Genomic DNA, 20,942 nt, shown 5'->3' on the forward strand with positions numbered 1-20,942 from the left:
CCAGGGTAACCTCTTATGACTGTTCACGGAAAGCTATTGCTGCAATTGCTGAACACGGACATGCTCTGCAGGAAGATAAGCAGGTTCTTGAGACCTTGACACGCTGCCTAGCGTTCCCCAGCCAAAAATCCACCAGAGCAGGGGAATAACCTGACAGAGTGCCTCCTGCTCTATGCCCTGAGTCAGGCTCTTTGTGCTGCTCAGGTCAGCACCACGTCCCCTCCACCCTGCAGTCCTGAGAATTACTGATTCTTGGGAAGAGAATAATCAACCTAATCAGTGATGCATGTAATGATAAGCAGGACGCATGATAATGCTTCAGCATCCCTTTCCTTTAACCCAGCCTTACTCGAGGGATTTTCTTCTGGCTGCATCAGCCGACCTGTCCTCAAGCCAGAATCCATTTTATTTATTAATAAACAAAATTATGTATTCCACGCGGGGACACAAGGCGATCCCCTCCACCTCAGGCCGGGACGACCCTCTGATGCCCAAGGCGCCCTGAGACAGCCCTGAGGCGGCCCAAAATGCCGGCGGCCCCCCCTCCCCGCCGCGGGAGGGTCTCAGCGGACACAGCTCCGCCCCTCACCGGGCACAGCCCCTCTGCGCATGCGCCCTCTCGTCACCATCCTCTTGGGTCATTCCACAGCTCTCGGCAGGGGGGCAAGGCTTCAAAATGCACATTTATCTCTCTCTACACCACCTCTACATAAACACTAACGCTTCTTTCTCTAGATACAAAAAATTCTAGATTATATCAGGACGGCTTGCGTTGCTGGACGCCCTCATTATCTTTTTACCCCCCCCGTGGAGGCGGGTGGGTCGGCCCGGCCCGTCGCCTTCCCTGCTCCGGAAGGGGCAGGGCTGTGAGGGGAGGGGGCCGGAGCGGGCGTTGGGCACGCGCGTGGGGCGGCCGCTGGCTGGGAGGGGCGCGCGCGGGCGTCTTCATTTCAGCGCCGCTGCCCTGCCCTGCCCTGCCCGCGCCTCGCTTCAGCGCCTCAGCGCCTCAGCACAGCCCGGCACGGCTCAGTACGGTACGGTACGGCTCAGCACAGCCCGGCCATGCCGCCACCGCCGGGCCAGACCCAGCTCCCGGACTGGGACGGCTTAAAGCTACGCGTGCGGACCCTCATCGCCTCCCACCGCGTGATGGTATTCAGCAAGAGCTACTGCCCCTACTGCAACCAGGTGAGGCGGCGGTCCCCGAGCCCCTCAGCCTCTTCTTCAGGCCCGGCGGCCCAGGCCCGTGCTTCTGAGGGCTGAGTGCGGTCGCTGTGGGGATGCTGCTTCGTGTCAGGGCTCCCTCCGGGCTTGCGCCGTGGCGTTGGAGTGCTGTGCCCACCTTAACGCCCGGTGGGAGCACGTTTTGTGGGGATTGAGGCGAGGTGAGGTCCGAGCTGGGGTTCTGGATGTGTTTTTTTTTTCCTTTGCCACGTGAGCGAAGGGCAGCGGGGTGCGTGGGATGTGCGACACAGCGTGTGCCTTCCTCCGCTGCGGGACCAGCTGCTTCAAGGTCAGGGCGCTGGCAGGGCTGCTTTCCTGCCAAAAGTGTGAGCGCCTCGTTTGTGTTCAACTTGGCTGAACCCGCACCCTCAGATAACAGAAAGTTAAACTTTCTGGTTTTGAAATCTAAGGGAGAAGGTTGAGTATAGGCAACTTCAATCAGAAGTTCAAAATTCTAGCCATGAAGCAAATTTTAGCCAAAAGAAGCTACTACTGAGGAGTTGTGGTGATTCTAGGGAACAGAGATCTTCCCTAGCCCTGTTATGCGTGAATCACACGGGTTAGCTGTAACTGGTGAGGAAGAGTCATTAAAGAAATGCAGGATCTTCATTAGAATTCAGTGATACCAGCAGGCTGTAGTCATAGCCCTCACTGATCTGGGTGTTCCTAGGCAGTGTGGTTCCTGGATGTTTACAAACAGCGTGCTATGGAATGTTATTTAAACCTAATAACACCATGTTTTATGTGGCCATGGTGGAAAAAACACAAGTGGTGCTATGGGATTGAGTTCTGATAGCTTCAATGGAGCTGACAACTCAGGAAGGTTCTCAGAAGCTGCACTCCTGTGCGTAGCTAGGCTTAGTTAGAGTCCCTCTTGTGAGGGAGGAGGTGTTGGGGCCCTGCTGTAGGACACCTGAGTGAATATATTCTGTCTCACTTGCAACTTAATTGATGCTTTAAGAAAGGAAACTCCTGTGTATAAGAGGACAGGACAAACCAATCAATGCTGTCTTCTCTTGAAGGGAATCGTTTGTTGATGGCTTCAGTGCTGTCCTTTGAGGAACAGTTAAAGTTATTCCTGTCTGTATTGTTCTGTGTGCTTGTAGTGATAGTGATTGGCCAAGTGTTGACAAGCATGGCACTCAGTCCAGTGTTTTTTGAGGTCATAACATGGCATAGTCACTTTTTAAAGCTTGCAACCTGTTCATTCATCTCTCTTTGGCATTGTGGTGGGACTTGACTAACACAAGGAGCTTAAGGAAAAAACAGACTTGATTGTAGTCCAGTAAATAAATTCCAGGTTAACGTTCTCTTCTTTGTTCAGAGTTTCTTCACTAGGCAGGATTACTTGCTTCAAGGAAACATTCAGACCTGAGGAATGTCATCTTTATTGTCATGGAACAGAGAAGAACAAGTATGGAGTATGGGGGCCCTCTCTCATAGCCCTTTCTAGGAGGGAGAGTTAAAAGACCTACTATGAATCTTTGAGGAACAGATGATAAATTGGGAGGGAGTAGGAGGTGAGGGAGAGAAGAACTGAATTCTCTTGTAGGCAGGCTTCCTTGGTTTACTTTCCTTTTGGGAACAGGAGGGAAAGGTAATACAATGAAGAAAGCCAGTAGAAATATTACAGAGAGACGATTAGAAGAAAGCTTGAGAGAGAGGCCTCAGGAAAGACATTAAGTGGTAAAACAAAGAAATATCTCCAACAGTATGGGTTTTAATACCCCCTCCCTATGAAGACTTAGAAAATAATGAAAGGAATGAGAGAACAATGGATAATGCAGTTCTTACTGGCTGACTTAGTCTGCAGAATTAATGAAGTGGATATAATTTGAAAGAGAAGTTACAGCTTGGGTACTTAGCCTATAATCACATAGTTTTGAGTTCTTAAAGACAGAGGGGTATCAATGCTGTGCAGCGTGTCTTCTTTCACCGTAGATGGTTGTTAGCAATGTGCTTTTGGTAGGATTAATTGAAAAACTGATGTACTCAAGCACTGGTGCTCCGTGTATTTGTGTTCTAAAAGGGCATCATTGGGTGTGTGGGTAGAATTCTTTGTTTCAAATGGCTGTAGCTGTGCTGGAAAAAAAAATCTGAAGGAAAGCACAATCTTAGGAGTACTGCAAGTAATTTCTCTAAATAAATTAAGTAGTTGATTCTGTTTGTTCCGTTTAGCAGCATGACTAGGCAATTGTGCAGTTCCTTCTGCGACTGCAATTTATTGTTCAATTGCTTTAGCCAGCAGTAGTGGGAAAGGAGTGGTGTTAGATTGACTTCCTTGTCACAACTAAATTTGACTGTTCTTTATTTTTTTGCCATCCTGAAAAGATTAACTTAAGCTAGAAATGTCTAAAGAAAACATTTTTAGCATGAAAAATTGCAGAGTCTGAACGCTGTGATGTGTTGAAATTACTGCTAGAGCTGTTGCTCCTAAAATTTAGAAGCTGTCAGTTATTCTTGTTACATGTTATACTATTACTGATAATTGTCTGTATCTGCAGGAATGTCAGGTAAATTCATCTGTAGGTATTAAAGTGTGCTAGCTGATAGGTGAAACAGCAGACATGCGACATACCATGTTACTTAACTTTGCTGTATGAAGCTTCACATTTACTTAGCTATACTAATGACAGAAAGCATCTCCAGGAAGAAGAGTTTTCTGAAGAAATTTGCCTAACGCTAAGTTTTGGAAAATCTGTCTAATGTTTAGTAATATCTAGAAATCTTCCTAGTTTCTCTCTTTGTGAAAACTGGAAAGGCTCAGTAGGGAAAGAAGGCAAGTGTATTGGTCAGAAGGGAAGTAAATGATGGATTGAGGTGAGGGACCATGCAATGTGATATCCTGGCTCTGACACTTGTTGGAGAAATGACCTTTTTAGGACTGAGGAATAAAGAAGAAAACTTCCCAGTGTGCCACTGAAGTTTCCAGCAGCGTGGCTCAGGAATTTGTTGACCTGAGTTTGTATTAATTTTATTGAGTTAAACGTTTTCAGTGGACAGTTCTTTCATTAGTTGGTCTAATAGCTCTTTTCATCTCCTTTTAATTGTGGCTATAAAAATGTCAGGGGCGAGTAAGCTCTCTAGTTTATGTATTGCATGGAGGCTTACTTTTCGTTTCATAACTTTTCTTAGTAACTTCAGTTTTTGCCATTTGTTGAATTCTTAGTAGTTCTCAGAAATCATTTCCTGTTTACTTTCTCTAGGTTACTCACGATTAGTGTGTTGTCTTTCTATTTTTCCTAATCATTTTCATTTCCAATCTGAAATCTGCTAGTCTATCTTGCCTGCATTGAAGATCTCAACCCTTCATATAGTTGTCGTTTTTCTCTCTGCTTCATCACCGCTAACACATGCATGTTCTGTTCATACAAATTTAAAGTGTAATAGCTACTTCTAATTAGGGTGCTGGTATTTGTCTAATTTTTTTCTTTACGCCATATCTTCAGTGGAGAATAAATGTCACCTAAAGGCATTGTTTTACGTCTGTCTTTTTGTTGATTATAATCCTTTCTTGTTCCAAAAGTGTTCTGTCTTGTCCTCCACCCTTCTGGCTGATATGTCAATGTTCAAGCTGTAGAGCATTTTTTCATTTTTTTAAAAAGCTGCTAATGAAATTTTGCATGTTACACCCTGCTGTCTTGCTGCAAACTAAAATATCAGCCAAGTAGCTAATTTGGTGACTTCACATTCTTAGCGTACCACTTCATAGCAGCAATCCTTTTGAGCTTTGCTTTTTAGATCTTCTGTGGCATTCAGCTTGGGCTTTATAAAGCAGTTGCAGAGCTGGAGCAGTTCACTGCTGTTTCCCTTTGGTTCAGTCCACAGCTACAGTCACTCCAGTAAGCAAGCCTTAGGGTGATGATGAGTTTAGCACAAAAGCTTTTGGGGTCATGTAGATGGTTAGAGGGCTGGAGCAAAGGATGTGTGAAGAAGAGGTTGGCTTGTTCTGCCTTGAGAAGAGAAGGCTGAAGAGGGATTTTGTTGCTGTCTTCAGCTACCACTGAGTAGGAGATTATAGGGAAGACAGTCACACTCTTCTCAGAGCTGTAGAGCGAAAAGCCAAGTAAGGGACAATGTGTATGTTTTGAAATGAGGGATATTCCAATGAGATAAAATGGAAATTCTTCACTATGAAGATGATCAAACATTGGAACAGCCCAGAGAGGTTGTGGTATCTCCGTCCCTGTAGATACTCAGAACTGGGTTGGACAGTGCTTTGGCCAACATTGATTGAATTTCACATTTGGCCCTGTTTGTGCAGGCAGTTGAATCAAATGACTTCCAAGGGGCCATTCCAACTTCATTTAATTTGCAGCTGTAAAACTAATGTCATCAGTCATACATGCAGGGCGTATTGTAGTATGCTACAATTGCTGTATGATGTGGTAAGAAACATGTCATGTTGTTAATACATAATGCAAAAGCTTTGTTTGAAGAAAGCTGGAACTCCAGTACAAGACAGGAAGCAGTGAAATACCTGGCCTTTGTCATAGTAGCACGGATCTAGTGCTACTAGATCTGTAGCTAGTACGGATCATAGTAGCATAGTAGCATGGATCGCAGCAGCATTAAAAACACTTCTTTATCATGTGTTTAACATTTGTAAGCTTGTTAGATATGACTCAATTTATATGAATTGTCATCATTAAATCAGGGGTTCATCAGAAAGCTGGTTGTAATTCAGAAAAAAATCTTTTATCAACAGCTTAGTGTGTTTTATTGTTCAGACGTGATGCTGGCAAGGGGCACACAAATTTAGTGCTTCTTCTTAGCGCTGTTCCTACATCATGATGGTTACGATTAGAAGCAGGTATCTTACCCAATGCCTTATGATATCTGTTTGCAGAGGTAAGTCTGTCAAAGTATATTTTGAAGGAATAAATACTGCCAGCTGTAATATTGCCTGTGCCATGAGGTATGTCCCCCCTGGAAGAACAGTTCATAATTTCAATGCTGCTGATTTGCAAATGGATGTTACTGTAAAAATATTATTTCAAAAAGGCCACCTGATTTGAATCTGGTAATAATAGCACCCTGTCCATTCTCAACTAGTATTACAAGAACACCCAGAAGTTGTTGGGGAGGAAAAAAAAATCTCAACTGAGTTGTCATTTAGGATGACTTTTCTTTTTAGGGCTAGGCTTGTACATAGAGGTTTTAGCTTGTTTGTTTCCATACTGGCTCTTGGGTACATGAAACATGTTTCTGGAACATGTTCCTAGTGATGGTCTGTCTGAGATTTTTCATGGCAGTGTAGGAGACAAGCAGACTCTTAATGACCAAGCATTGTTAGACCCTTCTCCTGTCTAGTGGGGAAGAATAGCAATGTAAAAGGTTAAAAATGTAACTCTTACATTCTGATACTAGTGCTGTCAGTATTTCACAAGTAAGATGTGAATGACTTAGTAAAACAAAGGCCAACAAGTTAGAACTACTCCTGCTTTATTCCAGAAGGCTGAGGCAGGTGTTGTTAAACAGCAAACCAAAAATCAGAGCTGGAACAAAAAAACAAGTCTTCTCCCAAACTCAGTGTAGGAGAAGCAGTAGGTCAAATACTTTTGACATGTACTTTGAAGCCACTTCACTGATGAAGATTGTCTTCTATGTAGGCTATATGTTTCAGCATCTTGCTATTAGGAAAACCATTTCCTGAGGTCTCATCTCAATCTCTTGATGCAGTTCAAGCCCATTAGTTATTGCATCCACCACCACTTTTCTTCTTCCTTATGTCAGTCAATTATTTACTGAAACAGCTCTTTTTCCACATCTTTTCTTTAAGTTGAACTCAGCTCATTGACTTCTTAGTCCGAATAATTGTTCTCCACTTGTTCTAAATCTTTTTCTGAGGTGCAGTGAACAAAACTGAATGTGGGCAGGGCAGGTAGACATGAGCTGTCCCAGTGCTGAGTACACCTGGGGAGTCATTCTTGTTGTGGCTTTTTTATAATGCAATGTTTTTATTGTTTTGTTTTGCATGTGCTCATCAGTGTTTTGTTTTGCAAGTTATCCTGTTCCCTGCTCTTCTGCCTTTCCTTAGTACTATCAAGGAATCTGGCTGCTGCATTCTCTCTTCTTTGATGATACTCTGTATAGCAGTTACTGTCATGGCTTTTGTTATCTATCAGGGGATGGAGAGATCTGCAGCTAAGCCAGTTGTATAAAGAAACTGTCTCTTAAGGTCAGTAAAACTTGTAATAGAAGATTGCTCAGATGTGGGATACTTAATCTGAATGCTGTTTAATAGCCTGGCTTTAAATAAGGACCGTGCAAAATGTAGCAGTAGTGCCAAACGATCAAAGATATCTACAGGCTCTCAAAGAATTATAAATGAGACTTAAAAGTCCTTACATGCTCATATAATTGAGACTTAAGTTCTTAGATCTAACGATTAGGTTTTACCCTGAACTGTGCATCAGATCTTGTGAAAGCTTTGCCTTGGCAGTCTGCCTGTGTACCAAAACACTGTGTCCCTTTCTGTTGCAGGTGAAAGAACTCTTCAGCACCATGGGTGTAGAGTACTATGCTTTAGAACTGGATGTGACTGGTAAGTAGCAGAAAGGAAACCTACCAGATGTTGCTTCATGGAGCTAAAAATCAGTGACTGTGCATGGCTCTAAGCTCTCTTGTACTAACTGGAAGTAATATAAAGCAAATAAAATCAGTTTTAATGTGTACAGAGATAAAAGACCGGTTAGCCTTCAATGTGGATTTTAATGGAGGATGTGTGTTTAATATAACTGAAGGCTTTGACTCTCTCTGCAAATTGTCAACTGATTACACAGAGGATGTGAGATCTGATTTCTCCATCAGGAGTTTTGTCCTTCAGGAAAAAAACTGTAGTAGTTTTCTACCTTCTTGGTTTCTTTTGTGGCTTTAGATGAACTGTTAATGTTTGACATGTTATAAGAGTGACCTTTATAGGGAACATTGCTGAGTCATGGGAAAGAATGGTGAATTACAGTATCTTGACTGTTGCCAGTTTGATTTTTTTCTAAAGCTCAAGTTGCTTTAGTTTCACTACAAATGTAGTACTGTGTTCCTTACATTATGTATACATAATGAGTGTAGTTTTAAGAACAAATAGTTTCTGGCTATTCTAATTCTCATTAAGCTCTTCACCACACCACTGGTAAACTGTTGATTGTGTGTCATCACCTGCTGATTTTTTTTTCTCTATATACAGAGACAAAACTTAGTTTCTAATGCTTTTTTTAAAGTGTTTGTGTTTAAACTGTGTTTGGGGGGGAAATATACATAATTAGTAATCCAAAGTATCTCTTCATACTTACTTTTTACTTTTAAAGCTGAGATACTATGAACTAGTTATAGTCTAAGATGCACATAATACAGCTCTCAGTATTTTTCCTGGAATTACTTCTCATCAAGAATACCTTTTCCTTGCAATTGCTATGATCACTGATGCTAAATAGATATGGTCTTGGAGTAAAAATATTTTAAAATAGTTGTGCAATGTACCTGTTGCATTTATTTTTAGCTGATGGACCCAGTATTCAGCAAGTATTAGCAGAGCTAACTAATCAGAGGACAGTGCCTAACGTATTTGTGAATGGAAAGCATGTAGGTGGCTGTGACGCAACTTACAAGGTAACTTTTCTTTTAAAATCAACTGGAAGTAAACGAGAGTAATGAGTGTGGGGGGGGATGTTAGGTCAAGCCGTTTTTCTTGTGTTTTTACTGCCTAGTTTGTTAGTGAATTAGCTGCTATATTTGTTACAAGTATGCAAGCATTTTTTCTTGAATTTGTCAGTAAGACAGGCTCTGGAACTTCTAGACTGTTCTTAGAAAGTTTGTGTAGCACTCAATCTAAGCTGTATGACTGAGGAAATAGACAATCAGTGATTTTTTTAATTTGCTCTTTGATTCTTAGTGCCATTTCTATGACATAAAGGCTGTTATGCAAATAAAATGTGAAACACGTTTGAATTTTTTCCAGGACCATGATCTTCAGAATCACAGAATTACTTTAGGAACTCCCCACTTTCAATGCAACCTCAACTAGATCAGGTTGCTTGGAGTCTTTGGCCATACAGATCCTGAAATTCAGGAACAGCTATATCTTCTGTTAAGATATTGAAGGGAAATGTCAGACTGGATGATCTACATCAGAAAAGGCAATGTAATTCAGTCTTTACTTAAAATCAATTCAAACATGTTTCTACAGGCTTATCAGAATGGAACACTGCAGAAACTTCTTGGGGATGTCAAAGATGCAGAAACCTATGATTACGACCTCATTATTGTTGGTGGTGGCTCAGGTGGACTTGCTTGTTCCAAGGTATGACACGAAGAACAGGTTCTATATGAACCTTCTTGAAAAATTAGTCTTCATATTAATCACAGTAGAATTAAAAGAATCTATATTTTCATGATTATTAGTGTTCAACTTGCTAATGAATCAGTAGTGGTCTAGTAGTGTGCTTACTCAAAAGATCACAGTCTGTATGGAGTAGTTTCAAGCCAATGCCTGGTCAGGTCATCTAATAATAGGTTTTAGGTTCCTGGCTGAGGGTGGAACCAAAACCTTTTTAAGTATCTCCTCTTCGTGTGTAGTGTACAGGCATTTGAACACATCCAAACAGTAATCTAGAAACGTACTGTTATCTCAAGAAACTGGCTCACTCTTTATTTTCCCTTCTAGCTGCTTTTGCAGAAATGATAATAGAGATTGTGTACATCTTACACAATTAGCTGTTGTTCAGAATGCCTCAGGACCTGAGATGCGGATTCAGTTTTCTCCTCTACATGAGGGATTTGAATCCACAATTCCTACCTCTCAGCTAGGTATCCTAACCATCAGTTTATGGTTTGGCTGTGGTGAGGTTACTCTTGGCAACATTGCTGATTGCTCTACAATACAGTTAAGCATGCAACTATAACTAGATCAATATAAAAATGGCAGAGAAGGTGATACAGCTTCATACTTTATTTTAGTTTGTGGGAGAAGGTGTGAGTTCTTTTCTTTCACCAGAACTGCCTATATATCACAACTGTCAGTCATGGGTGATTGAGGTATAGACTTCAATGTCCTCAGACTAAAGAGGGCTTTTGAAAGGCTTTGTTCTGTTTTCTGAGATAACACAAATAAGCTGTTAAATATGAACCACCCTCTACCCCACAACTGCTCCATTTGGACAGTCTCCTTCATTAGTTATTTTCAGAATGCTGCAGATCTTTCCTCAAAGTTCCTTCTGAGATGTGAATTGTAACCTTAGTGATAATCGCCAACCTGTTTAGAGTGGGAGAGTTTGAGTATTCATCGAATACAAAATAACTGGGTAATTCTAAACCTTGTTTGATCCAGGATCTCAGCAACTGTGCAGGAGTTCTTGAACAGATTGAGACACCTAAAGATTTGATCCAAGCCCTTAAAATATGAAACAGTGAGTAGATTCAGTCAAGTGTCTGGTCATTCCTTGTGTATAAGATTATTCAGATTGGAATGGACATTAGATGGATGTCCAGACAAAGCTCCTGCTCCAAGAAGGGTCAACTGTGTGGTCAGACAAGGTTATGTATTTCTGCTTAGTGGAGGAGGTAGAAGAGGCATGTAATAATGAGACTAGCAAATGAGCCTGCTATTATTGCTGAGTATATCATGACTGTAAAAGAGCAGGCAAGCTTTTCTTTGCTGAGAAGTTCATCGATGCTGACTTCTTTTTACAGGAAGCTGCTACCTTGGGAAAGAAAGTAATGGTATTGGATTATGTTGTTCCAACACCTCTTGGAACCTCCTGGGGTAAGTTTCTGTTAACTTGTATTTGATGGTGTTTGAGTGCCAGTCATGCTTACTGTTCTGTTAGATGTTATGGATTTCTATCCTTAGAAATTAGGGCAGAATTACTGTAATTCTGGAACACATAACAAAGATGATGCTTTTCTGGACAGTTATTTCTGTTTTGCATATTGTTACATTTGAAAAAAGTGAGAATTCATTCTAATTCTGTTCACTTTAATACTGTAGCTGAATACTATGTGTGCATGTGTTCATTTTCTTGTGTTTTATTATGCACTTTAGTTCATCTAGTTCAACTTCAAGGACAACTGATGCAGGCTACCACTAAAAAAATGTGACTATAGCTGTCCATGCCTCACCGTTTCATAATTAGGCAGCTACTGTCTGACCTAATTAATGTTATTGGCAATTGAGAATGAGTAAGGTATTTCACTGGTCAAACTTTGAGTCAAGCTATGAATGTGCTCTTATAGCTAAAACTTCAATCAAATACATATTTCAGATTCCATAGCATAGACAATCCTAAATTTTAGGAACTCTGGGCTTTTTGCCATGCTAACTTGCTGATCCAACTAAAATATGAAGCACTCTGTAAGTAATTATCCTCTGTTTGACATCACATGGTACTTGGCCTGATGAGTCAAATAAAGTTCATTGTATTTTAAAATGTCTAACAGCAGAAATTTCATGTTACAGCAAGCATCAACAACTGATCTATGGGTGGCTATGTAAAGCTCATAATAGCAGAAGCATGTTCTGTTCATGTGGGCAATACAATAACATGTTTCTTTCCATCTTAGGTCTTGGTGGCACCTGTGTAAATGTAGGTTGTATTCCAAAGAAGCTAATGCATCAAGCAGCACTTCTGGGGCAGGCACTCCAAGATTCAAGGAAATATGGCTGGCAATATGAAGAACAAGGTTAGTAAGAACAGAGGACAGACAAGGTAGCGTACAGATGGTTGAGATGGTTCTTGTACTTCAGACTTAGTAAATAGAGGCAGAGTTCAGTAGTTTTCGTAAGTGAATCAGAAGCGTTTCTCCTTCTTGAGTCATACATGGAATCTGAAATAAATGGATTAACTTTTAGAATGGGCTTATTTCAGGTAATAACAAGTCAGGTAAGTGTACCATAGTAACACATGGCTTTAATAAGTATCCTAATTACTGATGACAATGATGGCTGCTTAGCATGATGTACAATAAATAAGACAAGTTTTTCTTCAAGGGTTCGTTGTGCTTTGTTTTCTAAAATATGAAATTAATGGCTTGTTTCAGTTAAACACAACTGGGAGATCATGGTAGAAGCAATTCAAAACTACATTGGTTCTTTAAACTGGGGTTATCGATTGTCCTTAAGAGAGAAATCTGTGACATACCTAAATTCTTACGGAGAATTCGTTGAACCACACAAAATTAAGGTATGTGCTGTTAAAACATTTTATTCACCTGGGAGAGAACTTGTATTCTAAAGCTGCCTTTTAAAATCCATCAAGGAAAAGGCTTCATGCTAACACTGCCAACTTAAGTCAGCCTAAGTTAAAAGAAGTCATTTCTGAAATAAGTTGGTTGAAATTAATATTGTGCTTTATTATGTGTCACAGTATTTGCAAACCTAGTAACTCTTACGTAAGAGTAATGTGGATTTCGGTAAACTTAAGTCTTGCATGAGATGGTCTTAGTTGCTAATGTCATGACAAAGGTCATCAAACTGAGCCACAAACATAATTAACATACAACACAATCTTCAACTGTAACAATATGCCACTTGGAAACTCTTCATACTAAAGCGCACAAACCGTAGAAATAAAATTTAGATTAAGCACTTGCATAACACTGCTGATAGAACCTTATGCTGTATCAGCATAAGAATTAAACTGTCAGTTTTGCAAGACAAAGCATGTGCTGGTAATCCTGCTGTGAGTGATAGCAATGTAGCAAGGTTAACTTAGTTGTCTTCAAAATGCAATTCTTCTGCTTGGTTCAGTGGCTGCAATTTTCTGTTTTGGTATGAGCTTATGAAAGCTGAATTAAATGTCTTTCAAACCAAGAGAACTAATGGTGAGGAGATGATATGCTTTACTTACCTCGTCTACCAACTATTTCTGTCCACATATACAGGTCATCTGCTTAATAGTGTCCTTAGTATTATAAATGAATTAGAACGGAGACTTTAAGATCTAGATTGTACTAAATGACCTGAGATCCCTTCCAACCTGAATCACATGATGATTTGATGGGTGGGGTGGGAGGGAGTTTAACTTTATCTGTTTTGGCAAATAACTAAAGTGCATGAATGAAGGTTGGATTTTGGAATAGATGCATTGGCAAGATGAAATTCTCAGGGCCTCTAGAGATCAAGAAAATAGCTAAATTTTAGTTTTAATTCATTTAAAATAGGGTATTAGGCCCTCTTAAAGCATGTAAATCTGATTTATTTTTTTAATTTCTACATTAGTTTAAGAAGTAATTGAAGGTATTCTGTAATTAGCATAGTGTTGGCCTTTCCGTGGAAGCAAGGGGTAGGAGCACCCTTAATTTGCTGTGTTTTTTTGTGATTTTACTTTCAAGTTAGTAACTACTCGTTTAGATTGAATTCTGTCCATATAGCAGGATTCAAATAGTAAATTATTTTAGGTACTCTAACCTAAAAGGATAAAGAATAGCCTAACAGTCTGTAATTTAAACCTGTTATTCTTCAGTGATCTACGTGGGTTCTCTAAATATATTAGGCTTTATTTGAAGCTAGCAGTTAAACATTGTGGATATGCTTAAAAATTAGGTGAGGATTATGTAGTTTTTAATTTGTTGTAATTCCTGTTCCTGTGATAAAGACTTCTAACTCTGTCTGTGTAACAGGCAACTAATAGAAAAGGACAAGTAACCTATCACACAGCAGAGACTTTTGTCCTGGCAACAGGAGAAAGGCCTAGATACCTGGGTATCCCTGGAGATAAAGAATACTGTATTACAAGGTGAGATGAAAAGGCATAATAGACTGAATTTTGTCTGCTCTGGTGTTTGCAAAGACAAGCCTGCTTTCAAAGAGCCTTGTAACCTATACTTTTGTTTTCTAGCGATGACCTCTTCTCCCTGCCTTATTGCCCTGGCAAAACGCTAATTGTGGGTGCTTCCTATGTGGCACTGGAGTGTGCAGGATTTCTTGCTGGTCTAGGTCTAGATGTCACAGTAATGGTGCGTTCCATACTTCTTCGGGGCTTTGACCAAGAAATGGCAGAAAAAATAGGTGCCCACATGGAAACGCATGGCGTAACGTTCATCAGAAAGTGTATACCTACTCAGGTAAGTGCTTCCTAAGCTTTCTTCTCTCCACATTAAATTACTGTAAACAGCACAGCTAGGTAGGATGCATGTGCTTTCTGGGAAGGTTTTGGGATTGTACAGGAATAAATGTTTTATGAGACTAACTTTTTTTTTACTGCTGAATAACAGTAGGTCAAAGTTTGAAGTGCTAATGCAAGAGTTTTGCTGTTTGAGGTCATTCTAAGCTTACAAATGTTTATACAGGTTGAAAAGTTGGAGGATGGCATGCCTGGAAGACTAAAAGTGACAGCACAGTTTACTGAGGGACCAGAAACTTTTGTGGGAGAATATAACACTGTAAGCATTTCTGTATTTAAAATAACTGAATATTGCAGTACTATGGATATGTATTAAAATACCTTAAAAGCTGTTCAGGAGAAAATTAAAGTCTTGCTTGGAAAATTGTTTATGTAACTTGCTAACAGGAAAAAAAGTGAAAATTAAATATTCATCTTCAGTTGTGCCCTGTCAGCAGAACAGGTGAAACTTCTCATGCTTGGAATTTGGTTCTGGTGAACAGTATTACTTCTGTTTTGTTCTGCTACTAACATTTTGCTGTTTGTTGCATCTCTGAAATAAGTTGTGCTTGGAGACTGAGCAGTGGGTAGCTCCTCTTTCCAAAGTTTTTTTTTGAGAAGTCACTTCAATCATGTATGCTTTAAAGCTTTTTCAGAAAGAGAAAAGTAAAACATAATCGGCATTACAATTCCTTGTGTAAAATTACTAGATGTAATTTTATTTTTTAGGTTTTGATAGCTATTGGTCGTGATGCGTGTACCAGAAATATTGGTTTAGAGACGATTGGTGTCAAAATCAATGAGAAGTGAGTATTTCTCAACTCCCTTAAGCCACTGATTTTGTTTTTTTTAAAACTTCTTAACAATGTCTAATGCTACTGCTGCTTTTTTTAACCCACACTTTTAAACAAGGCAATTAGGTGAACCTTTAATGTCTCTCCTGGATTTGAGTACAATTGCTCAGGGACTTAATTCCTTAAATCTTTACTCAATAAAAGAATTATTCTAATACCTACTTGTATTCCTTGAGCAGTGGCCAACGCTTATTTACTGAATATGTATAAAATCTTTAACTTTTAACGCGTTTCTCTGGTTTTAGTGTACATTTCATCATTTCTTGAAGGCTGTTCCACATAAGTGAGCTTGAACTGTGGTTCGACAGGAATCTCAGTACACCTGTAACTTTTTTTTGCCTAACAGGCTTGTAAGTCTGCTGTAGTCCTGGAAATCATGCAAGTCAATCTGGGCATCTAAAAAAGGAGCAAACTACTCACTACAGATTTTTTTTCTCCCCAGTGTCAGTGCAAAGCTGGTGCAAAGAAAAAGGCAGGATTATGCAGATCAGGCAATAGAATTAGAATCAGCTTGCAGCAGCTAGCAACTTATTAAACCAACTTATTTATACACGTGAGTGATGATGCAGCTTTTTTCCCCATAGGGGAAAATGTAAATTGTAAGCTGTATAATATTCAAATAAAAAATCAAAAGTCCAAAAATGCCTGACTAACTTCATTGTCATCAGACTTGTGTTGTTGCTGGAGACAAAAATGGCCAATTAAATGCTAACTTCAGCCTTGTGTCAGAAGCAAATATAACTGATGCCTTGAAGAGCTTGCAACTGAAGTAAAATGGCATAAGCATACTTAATAAAATATGCTGAGTGGCTAAAATAACATCTTTGTAGCAGAACATATCCTGTTCGTCTTTTGCTGAGCACTGAGGAAGGTCATGATACTGATCTGTTTTGTTTTCCTTTTGTTTTAAAGGAATGGGAAAATACCAGTCAATGATGAAGAACAAACCAATGTGCCTTATGTTTATGCTATTGGGGATATCTTGGAGGGAAAGCTTGAACTTACTCCAGTTGCAATTCAAGCAGGGAAACTCCTAGCCCGCAGGCTCTATGGTGGTAGTTCCACAAAGGTAAAGCTGTAAGAACACAATTTTAATTTACTTCTGTTTTTTTCCTCAATTACGGTAACACAAGTTGTTCATATGACTGTGGGCACTGTAAGTATTTTGCAAACATAAGACTGGGTTAATACGATTCTTCCTATGATGTACCATGTAGAACTTGCACAGTCTAAATATAAACTTTGTTTCTTTTCAGTGTGACTATATCAATGTACCAACAACAGTGTTTACTCCTTTAGAGTATGGCAGCTGTGGGCTAGCTGAAGAGAAAGCCATAGAAGAATATGGAAAGCAAAACTTGGAGGTGAGAGCACTCAACTTAACTAACAATTTAATGGATTGCCAGAAATATAGGACTTGGCTTGATAAAGTTAGAATTCTACATAACTACTTCTGTGCTTCTGAGAATCATTTGAATTCAGGAGGCCAAAATCAGGCTTCAAAACTGTGGGTAGCTCTTCTGTTGTAGCAAAGTAAACATTCTTATGGCTGAAATATACCAAACTCTTGGGATTGTCTGTTTTCCACTTGTTCACTGTACCTGAATTGGGAATTAATTTCTTCCTGACCTTTACTTAGGACTGTAGAAGTATCAGCCATAACTTGTTTATTTTATGGTAACTTCCAGCTTCTGCACTTCTCTGAAGACAATTTCAAGAGAGTTGTTTGCATGCTTTGTATTTAACTCCTTTGTCTTTCAAATATACTTGGCATTATTTAGCTTCTGCTTTAATTGCTTTGCAGAATAGGATTAAATATATAGTAACTAGAAATTAAATTTGTACTACTAAAGACCTTCTCTCACTGAAAATAGTCATAAGATGCTGTCTTTAAACACTTAATTAAAACAGCTACAGCTTTAATTGGGACACACGTTTTAAGTGTTCCTCTACTAACTTTTGGAATATGGACTGCTGGTATGGGGATGGCAGATGCTGAGAGGAAAGCACTGGTTAATATGCTACAACAGTCCAATGAGTTAAATGTCAAACCACCTATTTGTAAATACAGATTAAAAAAACTAGAATTGTCTGACTGAATTAATTCATCAAACTGTTATGCTTCTTTCTTGTTATCCTCCCAGGTTTATCACAGTTTATTCTGGCCACTTGAATGGACAGTACCAGGCCGAGATAACAATACTTGTTACGCGAAGATTATCTGCGCTAAACACAACAATGTAAGTAGCAAGCCAGAATGTATGTGTCGAGTGTATTCATGAATATTTTTATTTAGATGAGCCAGAAGACTAATATCTGGCCTGCCTTAGGCCAGATGTATCTGTTCTGTTAACATAAGTATTAGTTTAAGAGGTTCAATCAATTGGAAGGAGCTGATTGTTTGATTTTGTATAACAGTTGTTTGAGCAAGTGATAGCTTTATAGGTTTATGAATCTAATCCTGAGTCTCTATTCAAGGTTCTCCAGGGTTTTTTCCAAGGGCTGTTGAACTATTACATATCTACAGTCTTGCCTTAGGCTTCTGGGCCATTGTATTTTTTTGCTTTAGGCTTTTTGCAATGTGCAGAGGTTTGTATGTTTAACAGGAAGTTGGAAAATGTTGTTGATCCTGGAACCTCAGTGACGAGAAACTTTCATTTCTAGAGATCAGTGAGTTTTGTTGCAAAAACAAGTGCCAATGCTGTCTGTTATCTGTCCCAAAAACTGGGAGAACAGATGTACAAAGTAAGAATTTAGAGTAAAATTACTTTGGAGACAAGGGATGATATGATGAAATAGCTTGGCTGTTGAACTAAGAGGAAATAAACTTACTCTTCCTTATTAGCCTACCAATGCCTTTCTCAAAGACTGCAGAAAGGCACAAAGTTCTGCTGTTGGTGGAGACTGACTGCAAGAACGCCAAGTGAAAAGATGACAGTGGAGGGGAAGATTTTCTTCAGATTTCTATGCAAAGCTTTTTCTAGCATGCTTAAGTGATGGGGGAAATGTCAAGTAAATAGCATCTTCAGTTCTCTGTGTTATAAGGAATTTGTATCCTGTCTTGCAAATTATGTTCAGACCTGGGCTAGGGCTTCTCTGAAGGCATTGGGATGTCTAGGGAAAATGTTTTAAACCATTGTTTGTATTCCTCTTGATAAATCAATTCATCAGGCAAATTAAAACAGACCACACCCATTTTTATCTCATTCTTACAGGCTACTGCCATCACTGTAGGTTTGTCTACACAGACAGCTTGTTCAAAATTCAAACCTAGGGTGTTTTAACTCTTTCTTTCTGTAAACTGTCTGGGGGAGGAAGGGAACAACTAGTAAAGCTGTTCAGCATCAGATTTTTTGACAGACAACATACACAGCTCCTCCATCTCACCTAATTTCAATGTAGAAAAACAAATTCAATCTGAACATATTGCTTACCTACAGAATAATAGGTAGTAATTTAGTCAGCTGCTTGTCTTTAGTTTTAGACAGCGTCTTTGAGTGTTAGTGCTGTATGATGATTTTTAAACTCATGTATGATGACTTTTAAACTCATTCACTTGTTCTGTTCTGATATAATGGACTAAAATAAGCCATAGAACTACTTTCTTTGGAGTGGCTTGGTTTTTGTTCAAGACTGTGCTATTGACCTGCTTGCATGGCATATAACTTTAAATGTAGTGGGAGTTATGTACTAGAGCTTTTGTTAAACTTACCTACTTTACTCATTCTTGTTTTCTGCACCCTTAAAGAACCGTGTGATAGGATTTCATGTTCTTGGACCTAATGCTGGTGAAGTTACCCAGGGTTTTGCTGCTGCAATAAAATGTGGTCTCACCAAAGAATTACTAGATGAAACAATTGGTATCCATCCAACTTGTGCGGAGGTAAGAGGGTGAGGGGGAAGGAAGAGCTTGATTTTAAAACCTGCTTTAAAAAAAATGTAAGAAAATAGTACTGAAGTGCATTCTATACTGAGATTTATTTAATGCTTGCTTAACTTCTGGCTACCAGATATTGGCATGTGATAGGAAATGTATGTTAACTGTGCACTGCAACTTGTTTTCCACCATAATAGTTCATGGAAATCTAGTATTGTTACTTCGCGAGAGGAGAACGATAGCCACATGGATGATACAGAGCAACAGTAAGCAAGCTGTTGTTTTGGTGTCTTACAGGTGTTCACTACGATGGATATTACAAAATCTTCAGGACAAGACATCACTCAACGGGGCTGCTGAGGTTAAACCTGCTGTCTTACGTGTTTTCATGTTGTGCACGCTTGGTTTTGTGAAAGCCCTAATACATCCAACTGCTTTGGGGCAAAATAAACATTTGCATCAGTACCACTGTGTGTAGTGCAGTGGGGATTGGTGCTTTTGTGAGACTTCCTCAGTGAATAGCGTTGCAAATGGAAACAGTAATACAGCAGGGAAATCTTAACAGTGAATCCTGACTTTGCTTGGAATCGGCACTAATGTGCTTTTATGATGTTATGGCTCGGAACCTTATTGTGAGGTGAGCTATGACTGATGGCTGCCACGCAAGGTTGGGAGATCTCTTCGTCCAGTCAGGTGACTGAACTCCTCCTGAAGGAAATTCTTAAGTTGCACAAATTAAAGCTGACACTTCAAGGCTCCAGTATCTTGTATAAATGCCTGAGGTAGAAGACAAATATGTAACTGAATCATTCTTGCCAACAGTTTACAGTTGACTGATTTATCTCTTTTGATGCATTTTGCTTTACTTAATTGTATATCCAGTTACGGCAAGATGGCACAAATTGTATGCAAGTGATGAGCAGTGCGATTGAAGTACTTGTATCTCACTTCAAGTCTAAAACTTCAAAGTAATCTAGGACATTGCTGCTGTTCACATTCATAGTTGTTTGACCTCAGGTGACAGTGTCTTTAAGATGAAAAATTGAATGGTAGGAATTTTGTGTGTCAGTGTGTCAGGGTTGAAGAGCATAAATGCAAGACCTCCGCAATTTGGTCTTGCGGTTTATGACTATATTTAGAGCTTATAGTCTCATATTTGATTTCAGCTCTAATGTAAAACATCACAGAATCCAGAAACTGTAAGTTTGTACTCTTATATGGAGTATTGAAGCCTGGAAGGAAGAATTTCAGAGCAATCTGTCCCACTAATGTAGGTGCCTACCAACGGCGGTAATTGCAGAGAATGTCTCTTTGGACTGTGTTGCAGCAGAGAACAATGACTTGGTGTGTTGTCATGCTTTTGTTGTCATGTGTTGTGTACAGTCAGTACTCTGAAGCTTTCTTCCACCAATGGCATGCTGCTCTGGGGGAGTTATGTTTGAATTTGGCTCTTAGTTTTGTCCAAAAATATGTTTTGAAAGACTTTTTGAACACTGTATGATAGTAAATAAACAGTTTTTAACTATTTAATCTATGATGTACCATGGAATTTGAAGTTCAATAAACAACACATACAGCACTGTTGTGTCTGACCATGATTTACATTATTACATACTTAAGAAATCTTACTGTTTCACATGCAATACTAAAGCCTCCATAGACCTTTGCATGCTGTAATCTCTCAAATGGAGAAGCAAGTTGTCTTACTGAATTTGGGGCATGCTCCAGAAATCTAACGCACTTCTACTTCAGCATGGAGGTTTCTCTGAGACTGAGAAGGCAATTTAATACCATTTCTTTGTAATCCACAAAGTCTTACTTATATACGTTAGTGTTTGACTGTGACATAGCTGAAGGGTGCTCACTAGACTCTAGCTAGGCTTTTAGCAC

The 20,942-nt window shown here is 39.5% G+C and overlaps 1 protein-coding gene across 1 annotated transcript; it reads left to right on the forward strand.

Moving 5' to 3' along the window:
- The first annotated feature begins 865 nt into the window (after positions 1-865).
- TXNRD3 (thioredoxin reductase 3) lies at positions 866-20,631 on the forward strand. Its single transcript, XM_040569151.1, has 16 exons — positions 866-1,188; positions 7,711-7,771; positions 8,723-8,832; positions 9,410-9,523; positions 10,912-10,984; positions 11,782-11,901; positions 12,259-12,401; positions 13,840-13,955; positions 14,058-14,283; positions 14,509-14,601; positions 15,051-15,127; positions 16,088-16,244; positions 16,432-16,539; positions 17,320-17,415; positions 18,924-19,058; positions 19,350-20,631. Exons 1-16 carry the CDS (start codon positions 1,063-1,065, stop codon positions 19,410-19,412), a joined length of 1,818 nt encoding a protein of 605 aa, XP_040425085.1. The 5' UTR covers positions 866-1,062; the 3' UTR covers positions 19,413-20,631.
- Positions 20,632-20,942: the final 311 nt, after the last annotated feature.

The sequence above is a fragment of the Cygnus olor genome, chromosome 10 (assembly GCF_009769625.2).
Source record: "Cygnus olor isolate bCygOlo1 chromosome 10, bCygOlo1.pri.v2, whole genome shotgun sequence".
Taxonomy (NCBI): domain Eukaryota; kingdom Metazoa; phylum Chordata; class Aves; order Anseriformes; family Anatidae; genus Cygnus; species Cygnus olor.